This window comes from Gymnoscopelus microlampas (assembly GCF_963454915.1).
Source record: "Gymnoscopelus microlampas genome assembly, chromosome: 10".
Classification (NCBI taxonomy): domain Eukaryota; kingdom Metazoa; phylum Chordata; class Actinopteri; order Myctophiformes; family Myctophidae; genus Gymnoscopelus; species Gymnoscopelus microlampas.
The window spans coordinates 28350629-28377483 of NC_139947.1; the positions used below are offsets into that span (position 1 = coordinate 28350629).

At 45.6% G+C, this 26855-nt stretch overlaps 2 protein-coding genes across 2 annotated transcripts in view; one reads left to right on the forward strand and one right to left on the reverse strand.

Moving 5' to 3' along the window:
- lgr6 (leucine-rich repeat containing G protein-coupled receptor 6) overlaps window positions 1–26855 on the reverse strand; it is a 69396-nt gene that overhangs the window by 32732 nt on the left and 9809 nt on the right. Inside the window, exon 2 of the mRNA XM_084068021.1 lies at window positions 7033–7104. Within this exon, the coding sequence (XP_083924147.1) occupies window positions 7033–7104 (72 nt within the window). The remainder of the gene's footprint in view (window positions 1–7032; window positions 7105–26855) is intronic.
- LOC311052818 (uncharacterized protein) overlaps window positions 1–26855 on the forward strand; it is an 85528-nt gene that overhangs the window by 6922 nt on the left and 51751 nt on the right. The gene's annotated exons all lie outside the window — the stretch shown is intronic.

The window sequence follows — 26855 nt, forward strand, 5'->3', positions numbered from 1 at the left end:
GCAGTCAAACAGACGTTGACTGCACACCACATGATGTCTCAATATAGATTTCACTGAAGATGGAAGACACAGATGACTCAGGAATTGCTCGGTATTGACTGCCGTACTTTGGCCCCACAAATCCCCGTATTTATGTTTTTTTTACTCCAAAATAACGAGAGGGCTTAAAAGATCTGGTGTTTTGCGGGATCTGAGCATGTGATAAGGCCTAAACTATTTCAAAGATGCCTCCGACTTTCACTCATAAGTAGGCCTGCATAAAGCCCATTTGTTGCCCCTCCGAGGATGATATGCCTGCTACTTCAATACAAATTCAGTTTCCGCTATTGCGCAAGCTAGACACTGGGGACCGTTTCAAGAGCTACTTTTCCAGAGGTAACAGTTTCAATAGGCCTTGCTGAGGTCCTGACACCAGTAAAATAGATCTAAGCCTCCTTCTGCAAAGACCCTCAAGTGCCTTCTTTTTAAAATTCAAATCCAATGATTAGTTACAGATGCACGGGACGGAAAATAGATACAGGTAGCGCTAAAGAAAAATAAATGCCTTTTCTGTGGGGGGAAATAGAAGGGCCAATAATTTAGAGTTTTAGAAAACAAACAGTGTAGTTAAGGCCACGGTACGATCTGCATATCCTACTGCCAACCAGCCTTTCTCTATTAGTTGCACCATTAGAGCCAAAACGGCATCAGAGCAGAATCATGTATCTTGCGGGCTTTGTTTGTCAAAAGGATAATTATGTCGAAAGCGAAGATGGAGGAGCGTGTATTGAGGAGAAAAAATAAAAGGAGGAAAAGAAACGTTCAGACGTCCTTGATAGGCATCAGTAGAACACCAACAGTTGCCACTGACCCAATATTTCCATGATATCAGTGTCTCTGTGTATTTATGTGCGTGTGTGTGAATGTGTGTACATACTGTATGAGTGAATGTTCCGCACTCAACCTCCGAGTCTTTCCACATCAATCTCATTCCTGTGAACGGCGCCTCGCTCTTGACAAGCAGCGGTTCCAAAAAAACGCTTCCCCAAATTGACTTGGAGGAGGACGGTTTAAAAAAATCGCCCCGTCGGGATTCTCTCGGGTCTAAATATAAATGACAAACTCCCGACATAACTCCGGCCTCTATTGAGTTGACTCATGGGTGAAATAACAGAGGGCCCACTTGAGTTTTTGAAAGCGTGCCGGGGGGAGCCAGAGAGACGGGAGACGGGCGTGGTGTCGGTAACGGAGGTGAGGCCACCTCGCCGTGCGTGGAGAATGAGGGCTTTAGTGAAGCATGTCAGCTGCTGATTACTCCATGTATCACCATGTCTCATTGCCCTGGACTAATAAACAAAAGAGAGGCAAGAGAAGAGAAGCTAGAAGAACGCCACGTTTGTGTGTGGGGGGATAGCATCTCTCAGGTAGAGAGAGATACAGGGTTATGGTGGTTGGTATAGGAGGAGGAGGGCCAGGACACATGTTGATGTGTGTTGGTCTTTCTACTGCTGATTAGGCCCATGATGAAAGAAGACTAGAAGAAACAGGGGTCTTATCAGACGGAGGGGATTTCTCTGTGTGTGTGTGTGTGCGTGCGTGCGTGTGCGTCCTTGCGTGCGTGTGCGTCCTTGCATGCGCGCCTATGTGTCTGTGTGTGTGTGTGTGTGTGTGTGTGTGTGTGTGTGTGTGTGTGTGTGTGTGTGTGTGTGTGTGTGTGTGTGTGTGTGTGTGTGTGTGTGTGCATGCACGTGCATTCATGTGTGTGTGTGTGTGTGTGTGTGTGTGTGTGTGTGTGAGCAACCTTTGTCACCCTCAGTCCATCAATAGAAATGCTAACCCACTAGTCCCCTCAGAGGTCCTCCCCAAAGGTCAACTACTTAACCTGGTGTTAACCTTTGAAATTACTGGAGTAATATATAGACATCCTCAAAGGTGTGTGTGTAAGAGAGAGAGGGAGAGGGAGAGAGAGAGAGGGGGGGGGGTGTAAGAGATGCTCACATACAGATGGAGACCAAGAGAAAGGAAATGAAATGCTGGCAGGCAGCACACAGTATAGAAGAGCATCATTCCTTAATGGGTCCAGACAGTTCCAGCTGTGCTGTGCACCTGGCTTACCAGGACAGCCAATAATGTGACCCGCTAAAACCCTCACCTATTACGTCATCGGCTTGGCCTATATCAGCAGACAATCTTATCGCAGAAAAAGAAGGAAGAGGAGCAGGGTTAGCGCTGGCTTCAGGCTCACCTCTGTGTATCCTCTTTCTCTATTTATCCTTCCCCCGGTCTTATTTTGCGTGTCAGAGAGAGTGCCAGATAGAGTTCTTCTCAGTCACCGTGTTGGGGAGAAGAACCTCTTATCTCATGCTGCATATTCCAGACGTGGTGGATATTGTTGGGACGATAAGGCCCCCCCGCCCCCGTTCAACCAAGAGAACTTGACCCCTCGGCCCATGCACTTTACGTAAGCTGAAGTTAAGCTTCCAGCTGACGCGCATCAAAAGGGGGGGGGGGGTGGCGGTATAGATGCAGCACAGATATATAAACCCTTTGAAAGATGGAGTGAGATGTCCGTGCCTCCTCCCTCCTCCTTCAGGTCACGTTTGAAAGGTCTCTGAACTGCAACTCTTGTGTTTACGGGGGTGAGTGATGGCTGTGGATAATGATGAGATAACCTTCCTCCGCGGGATGTAGCGGTGGTGAGCGGTGAAGGAGCGAGCGCCAGAGGGGGGCGGGGGGGGGGGGGCAAGAAAGACAGACGTCTTTTTTTGAAACGTGAGCTCCGGAGGTACGAGGTACACGGACTTTGATATTGATGATGGTTTGGAAAAGCACTGACGCCTTGTAAAAACGCGTGTTTTGCAGGAAGGGCTTGGGGTGGGGGGGTACGGGGGGGTTAGGCCGGGTGATAGGGTGACAAGCAACCACGCCCTTCGGCGTTTTGCTAGTTCCGAGCTGTAAGACTCTACACCATGTAATAGACAGTATACAGTACAGTTCATCTTTGATATCGGAGTGAGTTTTCGGGGGGCTTTGATATTTCAGATGAGATAAGTAGTCAGGCGAACAGTGCTCTGTACCTGAGTACCGGGCATTGCGTTACTGCCCTCTCATTAATCAACAGACACCTTGTCTACCTCACCGCCCCCCCCCTCTCCGCCACCCATTTCTCCTCCCCTCTCCCTTTCACCACTCTGCACAGTGTCTCCGCGCTGTCTGACTGACTGACAGTGTGCTTGCCGGGGGTTTGTGCGTATTTGTGTTTAGTTAGTCGGCCCACGCTGATCAAAGCCGTAAATGGAGACTTAATGAGAGGGATCTGAGATCAATGGGCTGAGAAGGAGAGAGAGAGAGAGAGAGAGAGGGAGAGTGGTGTAATAATGCAGAGAGAAACGGAGAGCTGGAGGGGAGGGGTGAAGAACACTTACGTCTTTATTATCAATTATCGGTTATAATGCTGCTGTTGCGTATCAAAGGAGGGAGTTTAGCCTGCCGAGATTTGGTACCTGCCTTTTAAGAGTTAATTCAGTCGCCTTGTTTGAAGTTCAAAGGCATTAACCGCTCTCTGCACGCCGAAGCTGTACAATCTGAGGCTTAAGAAAGGGATGAGAGAAATGCGTGACGACTAACACAGTGCTTCTCAAACTTTTTCATGTCAAGGACCTCAAAATTGATATATATTTGGCCGCGTACCCCCATCTGAAAAAAAAACTAAAATAGCAGATGTACAAGCACTTACCATACGTACCGTGTTGCGTGCTTATACAGTAGATCTGCTATTTTTAGCGGCGCTATTAGCCCTCGGATATTATTAGCCCTAGGATATTAGCCCTCTATACCCGGCTTTTGCGTCAACGTTCTGATTGGTCAGACACGTCAACAAAGTGATTGGTCAAGCTTCACGTGACACGTGGCTATAAACACATTATAAACACTTATTGATGACAAAATGTATCAAAGGCGCCGCTACCTTCACACAGGTGTGATTTTTGAATAGCAGAACATATAAATGGTTAAAATGATTGTGGTGCTGTATTGGACTGTACAGCACTGTATGGACCCCCTGGAAACCCCCCCCCAGGACCCCTGGGGGGGTGGGGTTGAGAACCAATGGACTATAGCACACATTATTACGCGGCTTGGTTGAATGCTTTATTCTGATTGGTCAGGGCGCCTGGCTCATACAGTATCAATCTGATTCATATTTGATCAACACTTCCAGCTGTGTTTTCAGAGCCGATCGTATTACTCTAGTCTTGACCCACCTGACATAAATCAATGGACTACTAGACTGCTTTCATTACAGTAAGCAATGGAACGCTTTTAAAATCAATCAAATCAATAATTTATGTATCAAGTAGCTGTGTGATAACCGGTATAATCGTTGGGTCATTATTGAGATATAAACCCCTTCAGGGTGATAAAGATCCCGCCTTCTTCGATTATCCCTTTTGCGCAAACTGGGGGAGTGTGGATTTTTACTGCGCAGAATACAGTACGTGCGCCACGCTTAATAAAACTGTAATAGAAATGTTGGTTGTATGTACTGCTGCTCTGTCTCGTGCACGCGAAATAAGAAATCCTTCAAATGACAGTTGACTGCAGTGATTGCTACACCCAAATGCTATTTTGGTGCGTACGCGTGTGTGGAAGAGGGAAAATAAATGGACAAGCGATCAAAGGAAGTGAGTCTTGCTTGACGTAGCCTGGAGAAACGAGGGGGGGGGGGGGTTGAGAGAATTGAGAGGGAAGGTGAGTGGAGAGAGAAGGAGGGAGGCAGACAGGTAGAACCTAACATCAAACACTTTATCACTCTACCAGTTACAACTTGCCTGGCCCTTTGCTTTTTCTCGGCGCTACCAACCAGCACTACTGTAGACCCACATCAAACTCTCTCTGTCTCAAACATGCATGTTTGCCTTTAGAGCCTTGGTTTATTTTCCTAAAGCTCTATACGTTTTTTTTTTTAAGTGATTATGATGCATTTACCATAACCTGGCACGCTCCCACTCATTCTAAACCTTCTTGATAAAGGGAGATCAGTGCCTTTTTTTCCCTGCCTTGGAACATCATTTGTCCTCTCAGCGTGTCTCCAGAAACGATCAGCAGGCCATAAAAACTTACAGCTTTATAGCAGGAACATCCTCCTTGGATGAGTTACAAAGAAATAGAACCTGTCCATAAAGATGTTGGACGCCAGGGAGATGCAGAAAGACAGAGATCGGTGGGGCTATAAACTTCTGGGGTGCTGGAGCCAAGCTATAGAGTGGACTTGTCTCTGGTTGATCACAAAAACTAAAAAACACAAGCCCGGTCCAAGTCACGCCTCCAAATGCATGTTGTATACACTTGTGTTTAACCACGTAATATATGGCGAAAGTAGCCGATCTACAAGCTCACAACACAACGCATCGCGGTGCGTTGGGAGCTTGTAGATCTGCTATTTGCATTGCACTACACCGCCATACGATGACTAGGAATTAAGCATGCAGGCTTAAGCTGCTTTTGAGAATGAACGGCAATAACGACATGCCCAATATACAGTAGGGACGCCAGGGCTAACCACTTAAATCCCAGAATCCATATTGTGGGGAAAGCTTCCGCAGAAAATATCAGATCGACAAGATTACAACTGCGACGTGTTGTACGCTTGCCGATCGGCTTTCCCACACAATAACGGAAAACAGAATAGACACCAGCCCTGAGGGACTGCCATTAAACCATGAGCTATTTCTATTGGCCTCCTGCTACAGCTGAACTTAAGATAAATTAAGTTACTAAACTCAAAATCCAACCTAATTTCCCGAGCCAAAAAGAAATCGAGTAATTTCATTATTCTTCATGAGTCTTAAGTTGTGGCGATCAAGAGTCATGGCACCGCCACTCTTCTTGACACGAGGTCAGCTCCAGTTTGACTGTGACTCAAAGTCAACCGTTCTGTTATCCAGGCCCTGCATTTTACTTTCATCACCATTAGCTCATGCCTCACAGGCTGCAGCTGTGAGCATTAGCAAAAGAAACATGGCTGATCAAACACCCCAGCGTGTAGGAGTTGGGCAGGCACACACACACACACACTCACAAAATATGCACACACACACACACACACACACACACACACACACACACACACACACACACACACACACACACTTTATGGCCGACTGCCTGACTTTAGTAGTAAATGAAGAGGTGCTGGCTGACATAGACACATGTGACTGCATACATACACATCAATCGTCTCACGCATGCACGCACATACACAAAATGCACACGCATCCTCAGGGAGTGTCTGTGCGGGGCAGGCCCTTTTTTCCAACCCCAGACTTTTTCTGGTGAGTGTCCAATCCATAAAGAGCAGGTCAGGTCAGCCCCATAGTGATGAACAGCTATAGCTGATGTATTAGATAAGCTGTAACTCGACTATAAGTTATAGAGCTCAGTTTATCCCCGGGTTTTGACGTTTTCGTTTGATGCATCTGTGCTCTGAGAAGCATCAGCCCCCGACCCCCTTATTGCTCAAAAACAAGCATCGTATCAATCTTTGCCTCCCTGATGTTCCCCAGCCCTGTCCTCAAGTTCTCCTATATATTGCGTGTGTGTGTGTGTGTGTGTGTGTTTGTGTTGGCCGGGACCATGTGTCTTGTGTGTTTTTGCGCGGCTCCTGCAGAGCTGTCCAGTTGAAACAATGTCCAGGGGAGAGGCTAAGAGCTCCGGCGGTTTTGGACTCCGAGCAGAGGAACCTGCCTCTTTACACACACACACACCGAGGACCCCATATCCACATCTCTGTGTGAATATCGGGTTCCCTGCAACCGCCCTCCTTCTTCTTCGCAAAAGCCGTCCCTGGATCGGCTCGGCACATTATACTGTTTTTGCGAGAGGACCTTTCTCGGGAGGAGAGATCAGAGCCAGAGCAGAGGCCATCAATCCCCGTCACTGAGGCCCAACAGATATTTGCCGGTGCAGAGATTGACTGCCTCTTGTCATGCATGAGAGCAGCGGCGGTGCTGGGCGTTCATAAATTGAGTGCGAGTTGAAAGATTCAATACTCACAGTTCCGATAGCAGGTGCAGCCTGTGGAAGGCTCTGGGCTGGATCTCGCTGATGTTGTTCATGCTCAAATCGCTAGAGAGAGAGAGAGAGAGAGAGAGAGAGAGAGAGAGAGAGAGGGTGGGGAGAACGTCAGTGTTAGAACATCAATCAGTGTATATCTTTAAAAGAAAACGTGGTCTTTGATGCTTCGCCGAAACAACAAGTGATATTACATCTGATTAGAAATCATTTTTCTCTCGGTGACCAGTCAACACGAGCAGGGAGTACGGAAGTCTTTTTTCCTTTGGGGGAGGGGGGGAGTGCTTTAGGTATAGAAGAGTTGGAGGCGAGGGGAAGAGAGGTGGAGGAGAGAATGGAACGGGAGACAGAGAATAGAATTTTCCCCAATGAATCATTGTTGGGCAGCTGTAATTTCCTCCTCATCCCACTGATTCCTTCTCTTTTCCAGATGTGTCTCCCCTACCTTCACTCAGACCTGACCTCCAATCCCCCCCCCTCCATATCTTTGTCTCTCTCTCTCTCTGTCTCATAATCATTCGGTCTTCTACTCTCTCTCTCTCTCTCTCTCTCCCTGTCTCTGTGTCTCTCTGTCTCTCAGGTTTCTCAGGGGACCATCTACTTTGCTCTTTGTTCAGGGCTATAACATAGACACACTCCATTTCTTTCTGCCTCTCTGGCACACAGTCTGACATGAGAGGGTGTGTGGAGGGCTTGAGTGTTGACACAGCTGGGTTGCGGTCATAGGGAGAGGTGCAGGATGCACCACACACACACACACACACACACACACTGGCATGGACAGATAGACGGACACACACACACACACACACACACACACACACACACTCACACTGCCTTTTAACGTTTGTAATAGTATGTGTCAGCCTCATAGCCTTGTAGAAAACATATCTGACCTCATGGCCCCAGTCATGTAAGGTCAGCTCTTTGATAAACAGAATGAAAGCAAGGAGGTGTTACCTCACCCCGTCTTAACTTTCAAAGCCTTCGGGATCCAAGATTTCATCTTAAAGGGCCAAGGTTTTCTGTGCGTGCGTGCACAAATGCGTCCGTATGTACATACTCTTCGCATGCGTATGTCTGTGAGAGCATGAATGCATGCATGAGTATGCGTGTTTGTTGTCTAAGTGTGTGTGTGTGTGTGTGTGTGTGTGTGTGTGTGTGTGTGTGTGTGTGTGTGTGTGTGTGTGTGTGTGTGTGTCTGTGTGTGTGAATGACACTAACCATTGCTCATAAAGCCAGACCACCGGGCTAGCGAGTGTAAACTGTGGTCTCAGAAGCCCTTCTCAGTTGGGAGTTTTGACACACTGGATGTTTGTTTGTCGAGCCAGCCTGGCTGCAGAGCGCTATAGCGGAGGGGTGGCGGGGCTGGGGCTGGGATGGATGGATCTTTTTCCCCAGACACTTATCTACACTCTGACTAGGGCCCCTGCTTTGATGGGGTAATTTGGAAAAAGAAACACTTACATGACAGGACTTCGATTCCACTACAAACCCAGGAAACCATCATCAAGAAAGAAAGAAAGAGAGGGGGGGAACATGTCATGTTTTTGCAGTGTTGTGGAAAGCCAGCGCCGCGCCGTGGGGAGTACACAAGGACACACTGTTATAACACTGATGGGGGCTTGGGTCGTGTCCAACTGTCAATGCTTTTATACACACACACACACACACACACACACACACAGGGAAAGCCATGTGCCTTCCTCCTTGTCTTCTTCTTCTCCCGGACCCCGGGAGCACATAGCGGGAGAACTGTCAGGTCTGTCAGCCAGCCTGACGTCCAGGAGATGTGCTCTATTAGCAAGACTTGTGAGAGTATAGGTCTGGGGGGGGCGGGGGGCGGGTGGGCTCTGATTGGGAGGTAGCTTCAGGCCAATGAATCATCAGTGTGCCCTTAGGATGCCTGTGCCTATACTATTAGACCAGTGGTTGTCAACCAGTGGTCCGGGGACCACCAGTGGTCCTTGAGGGTGGTTCCAGGTGGTCCCCAGCTAAATGGTGGAGAGTTGGTAACCAAATGGACCCTTATAGATCTTTAACTCTTGAGAGGGTCAAATGAAACCAAATGGACCCTTACGGGTCCATTTGGTTTCATTTTACGCTCTCGAGAGTTAAATTTTTGTTAAGCATCTGCATTACTTAATTAAGTTATTGTTATTTTGATCAGCGTTTGCCTGTTATCTCTCCTAATGGTACCAAGTAACATCAATACAGCATGGAATTGTGGACAAAATCTCATCCAACGACAAAGAAATATTCAAACATTTGGATCTGAGAGTCTAAATCTCATCAAACGGTGGTCCGTGGCTCAAATGGCGAATAAATAATGGACCTTGATATGAAAGAAGAGGTTGAAAAACCACTGCTATAGAACTGACGTTAGATGTTTTTCTTTCACGTGTTGGACCCTTCACTCACTAGTGTGCCCGTGATGAAAAGTTCCCAGCTGCCATGAAACCACTCTCTTTAAATGTTTTGTTTTTAATCAGTCCACCCTGTCTGTGTGTGTGCAGCTCTCTAGGGAATAAACGTGTGGATGGGTACAACTGGGCCATCAGTGCATTTTAATGCAGTTTGCTTAAGCCTCTGGAAAAAGGGGAAAAAAATGTAAGCGATGACATGGTTACCATGGCGATGAGCTGGAGGAAAAAAAAGCATGGCAGGGATCACATCGCTCTATAGCAGGAACAGGGGAAACCAGCCGATTCGATCCAAACCACCTGACAATCACAAACTCCACGGACGAGCTTGGTCCGACTTTGGGTCTGAGAGGGCTGTGCTTAGCACGTGCACACGCCACGCACGCCGAGACTTAATTGTTTTCAGGGAGTACTCTGTGTGTACCTGGACTGCGCGGGGAAAGAAAAAAAATGTGCATGTGAACAGTTACAGAGAGAGCTATTTAAAGTGCTAGAAACGCAGGCACACGTCCACACGCGCCACCCAGCTCCAAAAGGAGCCATGTGGACAACATGGACGTACGTACATAACGGTTCTTTTGGTTCGTTATCTGGTCCTGATTAGAGGAAACCGTAAACAAGCGTTGTGTGAAGTCCATAACAGCGGCCTGACTCAGGGCAGAATAAACACACAGCCATGGAGGAGAGCGAGAGAGAGAGAGAGGAGAGAAAGTGTTTAAAAATAAAGATGTACTACAGTATAATGAGTCATGGGGAAAAGGTTGAATGCAGCTCAGCCCTGTTTGTGGAAAGTAACTAAGTACGTGTACTCAAGTACTGGTTGAGCTTCCCTCAGGGCTCTATGCTAGTGTATTTTCTTTTTTCTGTTATTGTGGGGAAAGCTTTCGCAGGAAATAGCCGTTTTTTACTTTTACTTGTAACAGAGTATGTCTACATTGTGGCATTGATACCTAAAAAAAGTTTGAATGAATCCGTCTCTCTGTCGGGTGGAAACCTCATCTGTCCAAAACTGTTGCTTTACAGGATTCAAATTCCAAAATAGCAGATCGACAAGCTCAAAATGCGTCGCCGCGTTTCGAGCTTGTAGATCTGCTACTTTTGATCAGTGGTGTAAAAAGGTGTACAGTACTTAAGTACAATTTTGAGGTACTTTTACTTTACTGGGGTGTTTCCAAGTGTCTATACTTTTACTTCTACTCCACTACATCTCAGAGGCAAATAATGTACTTTTATTCCAATACAATTATTTGAAAACTTTAGTTAGTAGTTACTTTGCAGATATGAATTACTATTTTATTATATTATGAAACATAAATTAACCACTTTAGCCTATACCTAGGCTATTTGAAAATAACAGATCTACAAGCTCACAAGTGAGCTTGTAGATCTGCTATTTTCAAACATTTTAGTACTTTTACTTTTGGTACTTTAAGTACATTTTGATACCAATACCTTTGTACTTTTACTCAAGTCAATTTTGAATTCCAGACTTTTACTTGTAACGGAGTACTTCTACATTGCAGTATTGATACTTTTACTTAAGTTAAACACTTGAGTACTTTTCCCACCACTACTTTTGATACTTTAGTTAGTGTGTACGTCTTCCATCACTGGCTCGGCTCGGCTCGGCTCGGCCTGGCTGTGCAGCTCCTCCAACAAGCTGGTCGGGGAGCGGGAGCAGAGGGGGACGGAGACGGAGACGTCTCTCTGGTCTGCAGGCCAAGGCCTCCGCTGACAACCTGACGTATCGTTGGAACGGCCCTCTGCGCTTATGGCTTGTTTTTAACCCTTTAAGACCTGGAACGCATCTGTGTCACTTCTTCGTTTGAGCTAAAAAAGCATTATTTTACACTTTGGCTATTCAAAAATAGCAGATCTACAAGCTCATAGTGCCGCGCTACGAGCTTGTAGATCTGCTATTTTTGAAAAAAACTTATTTTTTTTTGCAAATCTTGAGATTTGAGTTACAAAAGCCAACATTTGTAACTCAAATCTTTGCTTCTGGGGGATTGAACAGTTTTTTGAAAAAACTTATGTCGCCATAATATCAGTGGTTCTTTTCTCCATGTCAAGGACCCCCAAAATGACGTGTATTTGGCCGCGGACCCCCATCTAAAAATACATGTTCCAGGGACCCCCGGAAGCAAAGATTCGAGTTAAACAATTTTGCTTATATATTAAAAGATTTGCACATATTTTCAAGATTTTTCTAAAATAGCCAAAGTGTAAAATAATGCTTTTTTAGCTCAAACCAAGAAGTGACACAGATGCGTTCCAGGTCTTAAAGGGTTAAAATCAAATAACAGCTGTGGCTTTTTTAAACCACGATAATTATGATTGATGACTACCACATGTGCATTGTGTCGGGAGGGCCGGCTCGGTTGGCCAGTGACGTGCAGATATTTTCAGCGCAAATAAACGGCCCCCGAAAAAATGTATAACGGAGAGAAAAAAGAGAAATGCGAGAAAAAGGCAAGAGCGTATGAGTTTCACAATTAGAATTGTGGTTTTTGCCCCCCCCCCCCTTTTTTTACAGGCACTTCGTGTGTGTGTGTGTGTGTGTGTGTGTGTGTGTGTGTGTGTGTGTGTGTGTGTGTGTGTGTGTGTGCGTGTGCGCGTGTGCGTGTGCGCGCGAGTGTCTTTGTATGTGTGTGTATCTGTGTCCAAGCCTGTGCGTGTGTGCCTTTGCCTTCATGTACTGTATCTGTGTCCAAGTGTGTGTGTGTGTGTGTGTGTGTGTGGTATAATATTTGTTCCATTTATGGGTGGCTGCGGTGTGTGTGTGGTGAGGTGCCTGTCCCTCATTTTCACACCCCTATTGTTTAGCAGTGAGGTCTGCAGATGTGGTGGGCCACGCTCTCACCACATCACACACGGGAACGGGAATGGGCGTGTGGGCGAGTGTGTGCGTGTGTATAAAGCCTCTTTCCAACTTGGATATTATATTATAGATGAGAGATATACAGACACAGACAGACAGACGTACAGATGCAGACTTGAAATGAGAGATAAATGAGTATTTTGCGTTTGGAATCATGGGATGTACTGTAAGGCTGTATGCTAGTTCCTGCACAACCTGTGCCATTTAGGGGTGCAGTTTTGGTGGGGAGGGGGGAATGTTTTTTTTCTTTTTCCCCTTTTTGTCTTATTATATTTCAAAATTGCATACAAACTTACAAGACATTCTATCACAACGCGTAGTACATCATGTAATTCAGTGGTTCCCAAACTGGGGCTCCCATATGATTTTTGGGGGGTCCCCAGATGATTAGCGTAATGTTCAACATTGTTTTCTCACTCAACGGTAAACATACAGTAAAGGTATATACAGGTTATCTGCACATTTTCTAAAGTTACAATTTACAGACTTATAAGACCTTTTTAACACCAAATTGGCCAAATTGTCAGTCCGAGGCGTCGTGAGCTTGTAGATCGGCTTTTTTCCACAATATGTATCTGTGGAACCGAGTAAACTAAATGTAATGTCTGCAATTCATCCAAGTGCTTGTCAGGGTGGGGGTGGGGGTACTCAAGTAAGGAGCCCAAAATAATCAAATATGATTGTTTTGGGGGGGGGGTTCCGCGACCTGAAAAGTTTGGGAACCCTTGATGTATTCGTGTAGACCGTGCTTGTAAATCGGCTATAATGACCACTCGTCAGACAGAATGTTTCTATAGCTCAGTAGTACATCCATCCATCCTGCGCTATCTCGGCCATCGTGGCGTCAATTGAACGGCCCCGACCCAGCCTCCGCCCCCCCCACCCCCAGGGGGGGGACGGACCGCATCACATCTCTCACCCGGGGCAGAGGCACACACCGGGCCCATCTCATCTCGTTCCCCTCAGATCTCCTGTGTGCCGCTGAATGACGGACTAAAGACCCCCGAACAGTCTCAGATCTGTTTCAGATCTATTAGGGCACTGAGGGACACAGACATGGGGGAACCCGTGTACATCCTTCAGCGAACACACTCAACTGAGCTGCTGCTTAACCCATTGAAACCGGGAGAGCATTTTGAACCTCTATAACCATTATTTTATACTTTGGCTGTTCAAAAATAGCAGATATACAAGCTCATAGCGTGTCACAATCTGCTATATTGGAGAAAAGAAACTTGAATAACTCAAATCTTTGCTTCTGGGGATACAAAATATTTCGTGATGCGAGTCCCCGGTCAATTAAATATAATTTTGGGGTTCCTTGACACAGAAAAGTTTGAGCACCACCGATATAGCAACGTGCGTTTTTCAGAAAACTGTGATTTACACAACATTATGTAGAATAGGCCTTAATAGGTCTTAATGGGTTAACTGCTGTCCTTTTATCCCTCCCTCCCTCCCACATTCTCTCTCGTTCGTTCTTTCTTTCTTTCATTCTGTCTCTCTCTGTCTCTCCCTCTCTGAATGTCCCGCGGTGTATATGGACAGAGTAAAACGGCAGTAATCTCTTCTTCTTCTCCATTCCCCAGGAGAAGAATTAGAGTTTGGTGTGCGTGCTTGTCATCCTGTATGTTTATACACAGTAGCGTGTGTGTGAACTCGGAGGCAGAGCGTTCGCAGCAACAAAGAAAAAGAAAAAAGAAGACGATATAAAAGACATTTTTCCCACTCTTTCTCTGTAGAACAGGGGTCTTCAACAGGGGGTCCGGGACCCCTAGGGGGTCCTCAGAGTTACTACAGGGGGTCCGCCAAATCTTTGTGTGATATGATTTTTCTTTTTACCTTAACCTCTTGAACCCTAGCATCGCTTTTCTGAGGAGAACTTTAGCCAAAAATAGCCGATCTACAAGCCCACAACGCCTCGCGCTGCGAGGCGTTGTGGGCTTGTAGATCGGCTATTTTTGGCACAGAGGTATAGGTGTAGAGGGAAAAAAGAGCAGACCAAGTAAACAAAAAAAAGTATAATCTGAAACACAATTTTATGCCCTATAGAGGGGGTCCCTGCTTCATCTCTTTCTCTCAGCTAGGGGGTCCTTGGCCTGAAAACGTTGAAGATCCCTGCTGTAGAATGTTTTGTCCAGTGGTGGAAAAAGTACTTGAGTACATTTTACTTAGTTACTTCCCACCACTGGTTTTGTCTCTGTCGGGTGGAACCCTCATTATGTCCAAAACAATTGACCTTTCAGGATTCAAATCCAAAAGTAGCAGATCTACAAGCTCTGCTACATTTGATGCTTTTGTGTAACGCTGCAGTATGATCAAGTAGGGCGTTAATTTACGAAAGAAAACACGAAAAGTTATAATATGGAGATAAGAGGTTACAGCAACAATATCAAACTGGGGGTCTGTGAAACTAAAATGGTTGAGAATCACTGAACCAGTGTTGATTTCGTCGACTAAAACTATGACGAAAAATGTTCGTCGACTACCTTTTTTCACTGACGAAAACTAAATAATAACTAAATAAAAACTAGGCTATGATGACTAAAACTATAAAACTAAATATATTGACAATTTCGTCAATAAATAAAAACTAGACTAAAATGTTAGGGAGGGACTAGTGGAGAAGAGATCCAGTAGAACTAAAAGACAAGTCGTTTTATGTTTGGTTGTGCTTGGGTGTTGCGCTCTGAAAATAGCAGATCTACAAGCTCACAACGCGTCGCAGCACGACGTGAGCTTGTAGATCGGCTATTTTCAGCATGCAACCAAAATTTGCTGTCAAAATCAACACTGCACTGAACTAGACATTCTGTTCTTCTGATAGTATTTGTGCGTATGCGTGTGTGTGTGTGTGTGTGTGTGTGTGTGTGTGTGTGTGTGTGCGTGTGCATGTGTGTACGTGCACATTTGGGCGTGAGTGCGTGTCTCAGAGAGCGGGTGCAGGAAGGCAAAGTGTTCGATATTTGACTCCTTTTTAAGGGCTGATATGGTTACCATGGTGATGAGCTCGTCTTGTGTGTGTGTGTGTGTGTGTGTGTGTGTGTGAGGGGGGGCATGTAGAACAGAGGTACCTTTCCATTCATTAAGCCTGACCTTGAACCATAGCCCCCTCTCCCTCCCTCCCTCTCCCTCCCTCTCTCTCTCTCTCTCTCTCTCTATCTTGGTCTCTTTTTTTTTCAATCTGTCTCTTTCTCTTTTTTTTTTTAACTTTCAACTGGAGCGTGGCATTACACAGTCCTGTAGTTACAATATGTGATTCATCAACATCCTCCCCACCGACACCAGAACTACTGATGTATGCTTGCTATCACCTTCTGCCATCAAAGGCAGTATGTGTGTGTGGGTGTGTGTGTATTGGTGTGGGTGTGAATGTGCCCCTAGCCCCATTGTAGCAGATTTTCAAAACCGAGAGACGTTTTCGACAAGGGATGGTGATTTAGCGCAGCAAAACAACCAGCCACATCATATGAATAACACCCCTGTTTATGTACGGAGACACACACACACACACACACACCAAGCTCGGAGAGAACACTCGCTCGCCTCGCGCACACCCTACCAATCGCCGGGGTGGCTTTTGTGGCGCGGACCACCCTGGTGTGTGAACGTACCCTCTCAGACTTAAGACAGATGGGACAAGCAATCAGGTGTCCGCTCCCTACACAGTTGATTTAACTCTGAGACTGTACAAATGTAACCAAATTGACCCATAATGGGCTCATTATGGTTTCACTTTTACATTCTCTGAGCTACAAAATGGATAATGTAAAGGTACCGTATGAGTTCTCTCTCCTGATTGGATGAAATTGGTATACCCCCGAGTCCCGACCTGAAAATGCATTTCATGTTTAATGCTTGCTATGGGAGTATAGAGCTATTTAAACGCTCATTTTAACAAAGAAATATATAACTTTCACACTTAGGATTTTGAAAACTGAAGTGAAAGGTGTCGGTCAGACTAAGCTATAGGCCAGAGGTCTTCAACAGGGGGTCCGGGACCCCTAGGGGGTCCTCAGAGCTACTACAGGGGGTCCGCCAAATATTTGTGTGATAATCTTTGTGTGATAAGAGGTATAGGTGTAGAGGGAAAAAAAGAGCAGACCACGTAAATGAAAAATGTTGAATCTGAAACACAATTTTATACGATATAGAGGGGGTCCCTGCTTCATCTCTCTCTCAGCTAGGGGGTCCTTGGCCTGAAAACGTTGAAGACCCCTGCTATAGGCTGTACTGTAGGTTGAGTCAGTGGTGGACAAAGTACTCAACCCCAGTTACTCAGCTACAAGTGAAAGTTGGGTGTTCCCGGTGGCTCGCAGTGGTAAAACTAGCTGCCCGCCACCACCGCGGACCTCTAGGGGTTCGAATCCACTGCGTTGCATCCGTCTTTGTCAAGCGTCTACAGTGGTAACCAACCTGTCGATCGTCAAAGCTGTCACAGTAGATCACAAACAGGTTTGTGTATTGGGAGAGGAGGCAACGGACGGCATTTTTATAAATTGTGTTTATTCCTATTTAGACTACTAGCCTTTGTGTGGATGTATGCAAATAGATTGAGCTTTGAGGTTGTTGTTTTTTTGGAACATGTTAGTAGTGGTAGATCTTGGCTTACACATTGGAATAAAAAGTTCTCATGGGCTTGAAAAGGTTGGTTACCACTGGTCTATACAGTGCGAACATAATTGGCCCGTGTTCGGGGGAGGGAGGGGCTGGACTGGGAGGTCGATATTTGTCACTTCACGTACTCCTACAGTATTACAGGCCTGGGGGCGGCACCTCACCGGGGAGTTTTGGGCAGGGGGAGTTCGGAAGGGGGGATCTAAGTCTTCCCGATAGGGGCTCCTCACTGGCAGGTGACCCAATAGGAACAGCAGTGACAAGTGGGGAGGAATCAATCGGCATAACGACTGAATTGGGGCGAAAAGGGGATAATAAGACAAAATAAAGTGAAAGGTGTATTCAAGTATTCAAAGTACAAACGGCATTTTCTTTTTAATGTCAACGCATTGCTGTATCAAAATTCTGACATTTTAAAAAACAATTTAAAGGTTTTTCAGAAATGTAAAAAAAATATTAATAATAGTGTTGCAGTAGCAGTGTAGCCAATCTACAAGCTCACAACGCGTTGTGTCACGACATGTTTGTAGATAAACTATTTTCACTTTTATTTGAAATGGTTAATTCATAATGTACTTTTTCCCTAGAAATTTAGTGGAGTCAAAAGTACTATATTTGACTTTGAAATGTAGTGGAGTGAGTGCCATAACTGTCCAGAAATACAAATACCAAAGCAAAGTGTAGTAAAGTAAATGTACTTTGTTACTGTCCACCACTGTGTAGGTCTGAGGAGACAGATGTCTCCAATATGTCTCCACTGCGAGGGGCCGCATTATTCTTTTTCCTCAAAAATTGTTTGTTTGTGTATTGGAACATTTTTGGGGGCCTTGTCGCTCAAGCATAACCACGCACGCAAGTACATTGAAATGCAGACGCGCTGGTCACACACACACTGTGCAACCGCAAATACACACACGCACACGCACACACACACACACACACACACACGCACACGCACACGCACACTCTCAAGCTCCATTATCTCTGGAGGAACCGTAGCCTCAAGTCTCCCATCTCACCTATAGTCCCTCTTTCTTTTTCCCCCCTCCCTGACGATCCCCTTTTCTCGTTCGCTCAGGTGCAAACTCTTCCCCGAACAAACAGTGGAATAATGAGCGATAAGCTCCGGAGTCTTTGAAGGTGGCTTATCTGCACGGAACATTAGAGTAATAGATCTTTAAGTGGAAAGCAACTAGCTCCAACGCTGCCCGCAGGGTGCGGATATCAACAGCCGCCCGAGACGCGCCTTGGCAGTGTTTCTCTCTCTCTCTCTCGCTCTCTTTTTTTTTTGTACAGTAGCAATGACTGGTAACGTCAGTGGGATTGAGCATCGTCTGATCCTCTCCGCTTAGCTCTTTGAAACAGTTAAGGCCAACGATGAAAGAAGATCTCGTACACAATGAGACCGGCAGTCAATGCCTGGGCGCCGCCTTAAAGAGAGCCTAAACGTTTTTTGTTGTGTGTATGCGCGTGCGTTTGTGTTTGGTGCACGTTGAATTGGAGGGTGAGGCCTAAAAGTGTGTTTGCTTTTTTTTCTCCGGCTGCATCTGAATGGACCGGTTGCTTGGTGCATTCAGGTTTCTCTCAATCACACAGACAGACAGACGCACGCACGCGCGCACGCACACACACACACACACACACACACGCACACATGCTCACGCACACACAATGAGTCAGGAAGGAGGGTACAATGCTCTCCTCCCCTCCCTCCCGCCTCTAAAAGACGTGTTTTTCATCCTCTCTTCCTGGGAGGAGTACCCTGCCCTTTGTGTCGGAAGGCGCTCTCTCTTTATCTCTCCCTCTCTTATTCTCTTGCTGTTTTTCTCTCTCATTCATTCATACGGCACAAAGAGCCGAGGGAGAGAGAGAGAGAGAGAGGGCGAGGGAGAAGTCTTTCACCTGTGCGCCGGGGAGGAGAGCCGCGGAGAGAGAGGAGGAGACGCTCACAAAAGAGCCGAGAGAGAGAGAGACAGGGGAGAGAAAAGGAGCGAGATAGAGAACGGGGCAGAAAAGGGGAGATGCGTCTGTCTGTGTTTCCCGTGTTTTTGTGATCTCTCTCTCTCTGCAAACCACCATGTCTCCCTGTCTCTGTCTGTTTCCCCTCTCTCTCTCTCTCTCTCTCTCTCTCTCTCTCTCTCTCTCTCTCTCTCTCTCTGCGGTAGAAGGGAGAGTGACAGGCGGATGTCTGGGTGGGGAGAACGCCTGTTTAGTCTGAGGCCATGTCATGGGAAACATATCCATGCCCTCTGGGACTCGTTCACACACACACACACACACACACACACACACACACACACACACACACACAGACACACACACACACTACTATGTCCGCTCCCTGTCCTCCCACACACACACACACACCCTGTCATGAGACGGAGGGGAGGGGGGTGAAAGGTCAAGCACTTCAGTAATGGAACAGGAAGTGTCTGAGCTACACAACATGCAACTGCCTCCAACAAGTGGACACACACACACACACACACACACACACACACACACACACACACACACACACACACACACACACACACACACACACACACACGCACACACACACACAGCGTGAGCTACACAACATGCAACTGCCTCCAACAAGTGGACAGGCCTGACAGGCAGCTGTTGAGGGCAGGACACAGCTTTGGAAGGCGGAAGAGGATTCTTTAGTGCATAGTTGTGCACGTGAACCTTGCATCTCTTTGTGGCACATATAGTTTGGCCCCGTTCTCACTTACTGTGACATATCGTCGCTGTCGGGGCGTAAACCTTGTATCTCCATGTTTTAACCTTTTGTGTTTTTTTTTGGTAAATTAACGCCCTACTTGATCATACTACAGCGTCACACAAAAGCAGCACATTCACAAGCGTTTTGAGCTTGTCGATCTGCCTCTTTTGATGTTTAGGAATTTGATATATATGTACGTATGTATGTTCTCTCTACAAGACGTTTTCTGTGCAGATGCCCCTTTTTGGAAGGAGGCATTCAAAGAAAATAAGTTTCCCCTTTTTCCCCTCAGTTCCTGAAAAGCCACCTCTTTGGAAATGTGACATTTCTTTTTGCAGCAGAGTGACGTTTGTCCTGGTTTAAACCATTTGAGTTAAACATTTATATATATATATATTCAAAGATTTGCTCACATTTTCACGATTATTTTTCAAAAATAGCAGATCTACAAGCTCATAGCTCATGAGCTTGTATATCTGCTATTTTTGAATAGCCAAAGACATCTAAAGTGGTTACAAGGTCACAACAACTTGTACATCTCCTACTGTGGGTGTGCGACACCCGCGCGCGATTAAGTATGACTTACGCTGCAACAAAGCTACAGTGCTGCTAAGGCTGGGCGATATTAATGCCCTACAGCGTCATATAAAAGTATCAAAAGTAGCAGATCTGCAAGCTGGAAACGCGGCGTGAACCGACACGTTTTGAGCTTGTAGATCTGCTACTTTTGATACTTTTGAATTTGAATCCTGAAAATGTACAGTTTTGGACATATGAGGTTTCCACCCGACAGAGACGATTTCAAAAAGGGAAAAATAGAATATCTACAAGCTCACAAAGCGACGTGTTGTACACATATTTTCACAATTTTTTTATGTCACCATTGTACAACGTAAGTATGTTAAGTGGTTAATCAGACTAATTGATTTAGTCGATTATGAAACATGTATTGGAATTTCGTAGTGTCAATTTGTTGATATTTAAGACGACTTTTTTTTTTAACTGCTCAATTATTTGTTTAACCCACATGAGCAAGATTACAGTCTCTACAGTTTCAATATATTTTCGTTTAATTGCTAAATTGCTGCCAAATGGCCGTTGGAAGTGTTGCTCAAGCCACACTGCGTAAATGAAAAGGGTAAGGGCTAAATAACACAGAACTGGTTAACTGGCAAGAATGGGTTTTTTATTCCATTTACAGAACGCAGCAGCATGTGTTTAGAGAGAGAAGGGGTGTGGAATTGGTGAAACAAAAACATAATGATTGATTGACTGCGTTACTGCATCATTGAAGCGCTGAACAAAGTTGAGTCCAGCTTCAACTTCGGCAAAGTGTGACAAGTGTCAGGTGTCACGTTGTATGGCTTTGTGTCGCCGGCTTCCATTGAACATGACTTTGTCGCCCGTCGCTTTGTCGCTGCCAGTGTGAACGCATGCATCAGGCTTAAAAGTGAACCATGCATCCGACAGTTATTGAAACTCGATGAGTTTCAGGCTCTATTATGACTTCACTTGGGTTGACTGGCAGAGACAGGAGGATACTGGATCCAGCTTAGAGATTGTTCAAATCCATTACTGGGCCCCCGCTCGCAGACCCGTGATCAGGCTCGTCTTCGGCGTGTATTTGACATGGCCCGTGGATAACATCTAGAACTGAACTTAGATCAGCACTCAATGAAACTTTACCGCATACCAATGAGAACATGTGGCCGCTGTTGGTTTAAAGAGATTTAGCTTGGCCCTCAGCCATTCATGTAAAAAGTCCAGATTTCCTCTTTCACTCCTTCTCAGACATGTAATAGAGACGTGAGTAAGTCTGGCCGCAGTCACAGTGCCTCTACAGTGGCAGGACTGCCTCCAGCTTCTCCCCCCGATGACTACAGATGGAAAAGACACCTGTGGAGGCCAGTCTCCACCAACAAGTCCTACATTTTGCCTTAACCATAGCGAATCCTAACCTGTGGGCCTGGGCCCCAGCTAAATGATATAGGTAGTTAGGAACCAAAGGGATTCTTACTCCAAGGCTGTAGCTCTAAGATTTACAAATAGAGCCAAATTGACCTTTAATGGGTTTTGATTGATTGATGTACTTTATTTAGTAAGACATGAGAACATCAGTACATGGAAGTACAACATTCAAAAAGTTAAAGTAACACTGAAGATTTTACAGTAGAAATTGGGTTCGGCAGTTCGAATCTCTCTGATCCTATTGCTGTGGGTCCCCCCCCCCACCCGTGTTTTCTGATGTTTGTGTGTGTGGCGTATATAAGGCTATGTTCGCCTAAATCCGATTTTTGTCCTATCCAGATTATAACCAGACTGGTTTTTATCAAGTCTGAACAGTAGAAAAAACCTAAACAAAAAAACATGTTACCATGGAAATACAGTACATTTGTGCTAATCCGATATACACCACATTCCTAGGTGGTTTGACGTGTGATTCGAACCAGGGCAGGAATTTCACAGAGGCCATGACTCTGAAAAGATCCACACCACCAAATGTGACCTTTGCCCATTAAAATGACCAAATTCCAGGCCTAATTCAAACTGTGGCTCGCCAAACAATATTCCGTCAGCTATTTTTTAGTGAGTGACACCATTGTACGACAGTCTCCATATTTAAACTTTTTGTATTTGTTTTTCGTAAATGAATGCCCTATTTGATCATACTACAGTGTAAGACACTGTGTGTGTGTGTGTGTGTGTGTGTGTGTGTGTGTGTGTGTGTGTGTGTGTGTGTGTGTGTGTGTGTGTGTGTGTGCGTGCGTGCGTGCGTACGTGCACGTGTGGCAGGTGTTGGAACTGAACATGCAGTGCTGAGTGTAAATGTACGATTTAGAGATGGAGAATGGTCCGTGTCCAAGGATATAGCTATAAATGTGTTGTGTGTGTGTGTGTGTGTGTTGGATGGGACAAGAGGGGGGTGGCTCTAAGCCAACTGACAGTCAGTGGATACAGAGAGTTGTGGGGGGGGGGTGTTATCTACCTGTAATCATACAGAAAGTTAAGAAAAGGCAGACAGAAAACAGTCAGACAGAATCCTGGCAGTATACAGTACCAACCCCATAGTCTATATATCATTGCTGTCGGGCAGAAACCTCTTATCTCTATTATATTCTAACTTTTTATGTTTTTTTCCCGGCAAATGAATACCTTACTTGATCATACTACAGCGTCGCACAAAAGCATCAAAAGCAGCAGATCCACAAGATCGAAATGCGGCTCGAAATGCGGTGTGAAGCGACACGTTTTTAGCTTGTAGATCTGCTGCTTTTTCCATTTTTTTCTTTGAATCCTGAAAAGTTACAGTTTTGGACATAATGAGGTTTTCCACCCGACAGAGACGATATAAATGATTCTCAACCTTTTGAATTTCAAGGACCCCCAGTTTGATACGGATTAGGCCACAGTTCCCCGTTTGATACCATTTTGTGTCTAATCTCTGGCACCCAAAACTACCCTGCAAAAAATCCTCAGTATTAATTTACCTCTGAGAGAGTACAAAATAGAACCAAAACGGACCGTTTGGTTCCATCTGTGTACACTCAGAGTTACAGACCATATTTGTGGGACCATATTTGTTTCTATATACTACTCTCCAACAACTTATTTACCACGACACAAAACCTTCTTTTCCTCCCTCCTTTTTACTACCTTCCCTCAAATATGTGTTGTTAGTGTCAAAGTGTCAGTTGTTTGGCTTCTCTCTCTCTCGTTTCCCGGCTTCTTTCTCACATTTCCCGAACCCAACGGACCCATAAAGGGTACGTTTTGCATACCTCTCACAGTTACAGACCCGCAACGGGCCATATTTGGACCCCCGGTGCCGGTCCCCCGACCTGACTTTGAGAACCAGTGGTCTAACACATCACTCTCAAAAGGTTTATTTACCACACTCCTTGCTTCCTTTTTTCCTTCCTTCCAGTGTTGATTTTGAATCAAATTACATTTAGTTTTAGTCATATTTTAGTCATCTGAAATGTTTTCCTGTTAGTCTAGTTTCAGTCGACTAAATATCATAAGATTTTAGTCGACTAAATCTACAGTTGATTTAGTCGACTAAAATGTATTTTGGCGGTGCCTCGATGGCGTCGTAATGGATGATTTTACACTTGGTTGCGTGTTGAAAATAGCCGATCTACAAGCTCGCGACGCGTTGTGAGCTTGTAGATCTGCTATTTTCAGAGCGCAACACCCGAGCGCAACCAAACATAAAATGACTTGTCTTTTAGTTCTACTGGATCTGCTCTCCTCTAGTCCCTCACTAACATTTTAGTCTAGTTTTAATTTGTTGACGAAATTGTCAATATATTTAGTTTTCGTCAGTGAAAAAAGGTAGTAGACGAACATTTTTCGTCATAGTTTTAGTCGACGAAATCAACACTGCTTCCTTCCATCCATCCTTCCTTCCTTCCTTACTACCTTCCCTCAAATGTGTGTTGTTTGTCTCAAAGTGTCGGTTGTTTGGCTTCTCTCTCTCTCCTGTTTTCCCCCAGAGGCCAACACGGAGTGAACACCGGCTTAAGATAAAAAAAAAACAACAACACAAAAAAACACTTCCGTTCCGGCAACAACAAAAGTGATATTTATGCCAGAGGGGCGTTGATGTGGGGAGGTTTAGCGTTTGGGATACCGGTGGCGGTTTGCGGTTTCCTGAGAGCGACCTGGGAGGCTTTTAAACGTCGCCCGGGGACAGACGGCAGGTAGGCAGGTAACGGCACAACAATGGGAACAATGGCTATTCCCTCCGGAACGAAGGGACAGAGGAGACAGAGAGGCCACAGTGTGCTCTACCGCGCCATATCCTGTCCCTTAGAAAAGAGTAAAAAGCAATCACAACCCAAGATCTGGGAGGGGGGGGGGGGGGGGGCGAGTGTGTGTGTCAGACAGTTGGAAAGAACTCTGTGTGTGTGTGTGTGTGTGTGTGTGTGTGTGTGTGTGTGTGTGTGTGTGTGTGTGTGTGTGTGTGTGTGTGTGTGTGTGTGTGCGCGCGCTTGTATTACTGTACTTGTGAGGTCCACATGTCTTCACAGGTACAGTAGAATTTGAGAAATAGACATTGTGAGGACCATGTCAATGATCCTCACAGGAGAAATGGATGTTTTACGGTTAAAACTGATATTTTTTGTTTGACTCACAATTAGGAAAATATTCACATTGGGTTTAAGATTAGGATTAGACATTTAGATGTTAGATTTAGGGGCTGTAGGGTTGGAGTTAAGGCTGATTTACACTTAGTTGTGTGCTGGTGTTACGCACCGAAAATAGCCAATCTATACACTACAGTACAAGCTCACACAAGCTTGAGGTCCTCACAAGTGTAGAGATACAAACGTGTGTGTGTGTGTGTGTGTGTGTGTGTGTGTGTGTGTGTGTGTGTGTGTGTGTGTGTGTGTGTGTGTGTGTGTGTGTGTGTGTGTGTGTGTGTGTGTGACTGTGTGTGTGACTGTGTGTGTGTGTGGGCATGTATGCACTAAGCGAGAAGGCAGCGTGTTGTGTTGTGTTGCGTGCGCGGTCGGGTATACAGGTGCACAACACACGGCTGTTCGTCGGCGTACAAAACAGTGACAGAGCGGTTGCTACAGGAGGCAAACGCTGTCGGGGGAAAAACCTCTTATCTCCATATTCTAGCTTTTGATGTTTTTTCATAAATTAATGCCCTTATTTGATCGTATTACAGCGTCACACAAAAACATCAAAAGTAGCAGATCCACAAGCTCGATACGCGACGCAAAGCAACGTGTTTTGGGCTTGTAGATCTGCTACCTTTGATGTTTTTTTTATTTGAATCCTGAAAAGTATTTGGACATATGAGGTTTCCGACCGACAGAGACGATATAGTATACATCAGGGGTCTTCAACCTTTTCAGGCCAAGGACCCCCTAGCTGAGAGAGAGACGAAGCAGGGACCCCCTACTATATTGTATAAAATTGTGTTTCAGATTAAAGTTTTTTTTTACTTAGTCTGCTATTTTTTCCCTCTACACCTATAGCCTCTTTGACAAAAATAGCCGATCTACATGCTCTCAACGCCTCGCAGCGCGAGGCGTTGAGAGCTTGTAGATCTGCTATTTTTGGCCAATGTTCCCCTCAGAAAAGGAATTCTAGGGTTCAAGTGGTTAATGTAAAAAACTAAATCCTATCACACAAAGATTTGGCGGACCCCCTATATAGTAGCTCGGAGGACCCCCTAGGGGTCCCGGCCCCCCTGTTGAAGACCCCTGGTATACATACATACATGTGGGTTGACAAGAAATGTGCCCAGCGTGTGTGTGTGTGTGTGTGTGTGTGTGTGTGTGTGTGTGTGTGTGTGTGTGTGTGTGTGTGTGTGTGTGTGTGTGTGTGTGTGTGTGTGTGTGTGTGTGTGTGTGTGTGTGTGTGTGTGTGTGTGTGCACGTTGCGTGTATTACCAGCATGACGCATGTATGACATGATGGGGGCCTGGAATGTGCTCTTTGTGACGTGTGGGTGGGGTGTGGGGTGGGGGGTCGGGGGGGGGGGGGGGGGAGTCACTGCTTGGTGAGAGAATGCAGAATGCTTGCATGGCCCAGATTCCAATTCAGCTCCTAACTAACCCTGGGAATCCATGGGAATGTGTGTGTGTGTGTCTGTGTGTTTCTGTGCCCGTGCGAGAAGGGGTGCAACCCTCTCTCTCTTCCAAAGGCACCACAGAGAAATCATTGTCCTCTCCACCAGGACCCGGTCCCGAAGCTAAATGTCCCCAATTGTCCTATAGCGAGAGAGAGAGCGTGCACGCTGGGGACATTGTTTTGCGCGGGCAGCACCTACACACTTTTTAAAAGACACCCATGATCTTTGACTCTTGGTTGAGCTGGAGTTTGTGCTTATAGCGTGAGTACTTTACAGTATGCATTAGATAACGCACAGGATAGAGGAGAATGTTAAACGTGAGTGTTGATGGCAAAGAGGGGGGGGATCTGCACAATAAAATCCTGAGTGTACCAAAGGTAACCTGGTTCTCAAACTAGGACCCCCAAATTGATATGTATTTGACCGTGGACCCCTATCTGAAGAGGTTTTGTGCCAGGGAGCCCCCCCAGAAGAGGGAAAAAAACACAAATATTTTCAAAAATAGCAGATGTACGTACATGCTTGCAGCTTGTAGATCTGCTATTTTTGAACAGCCAACATAATT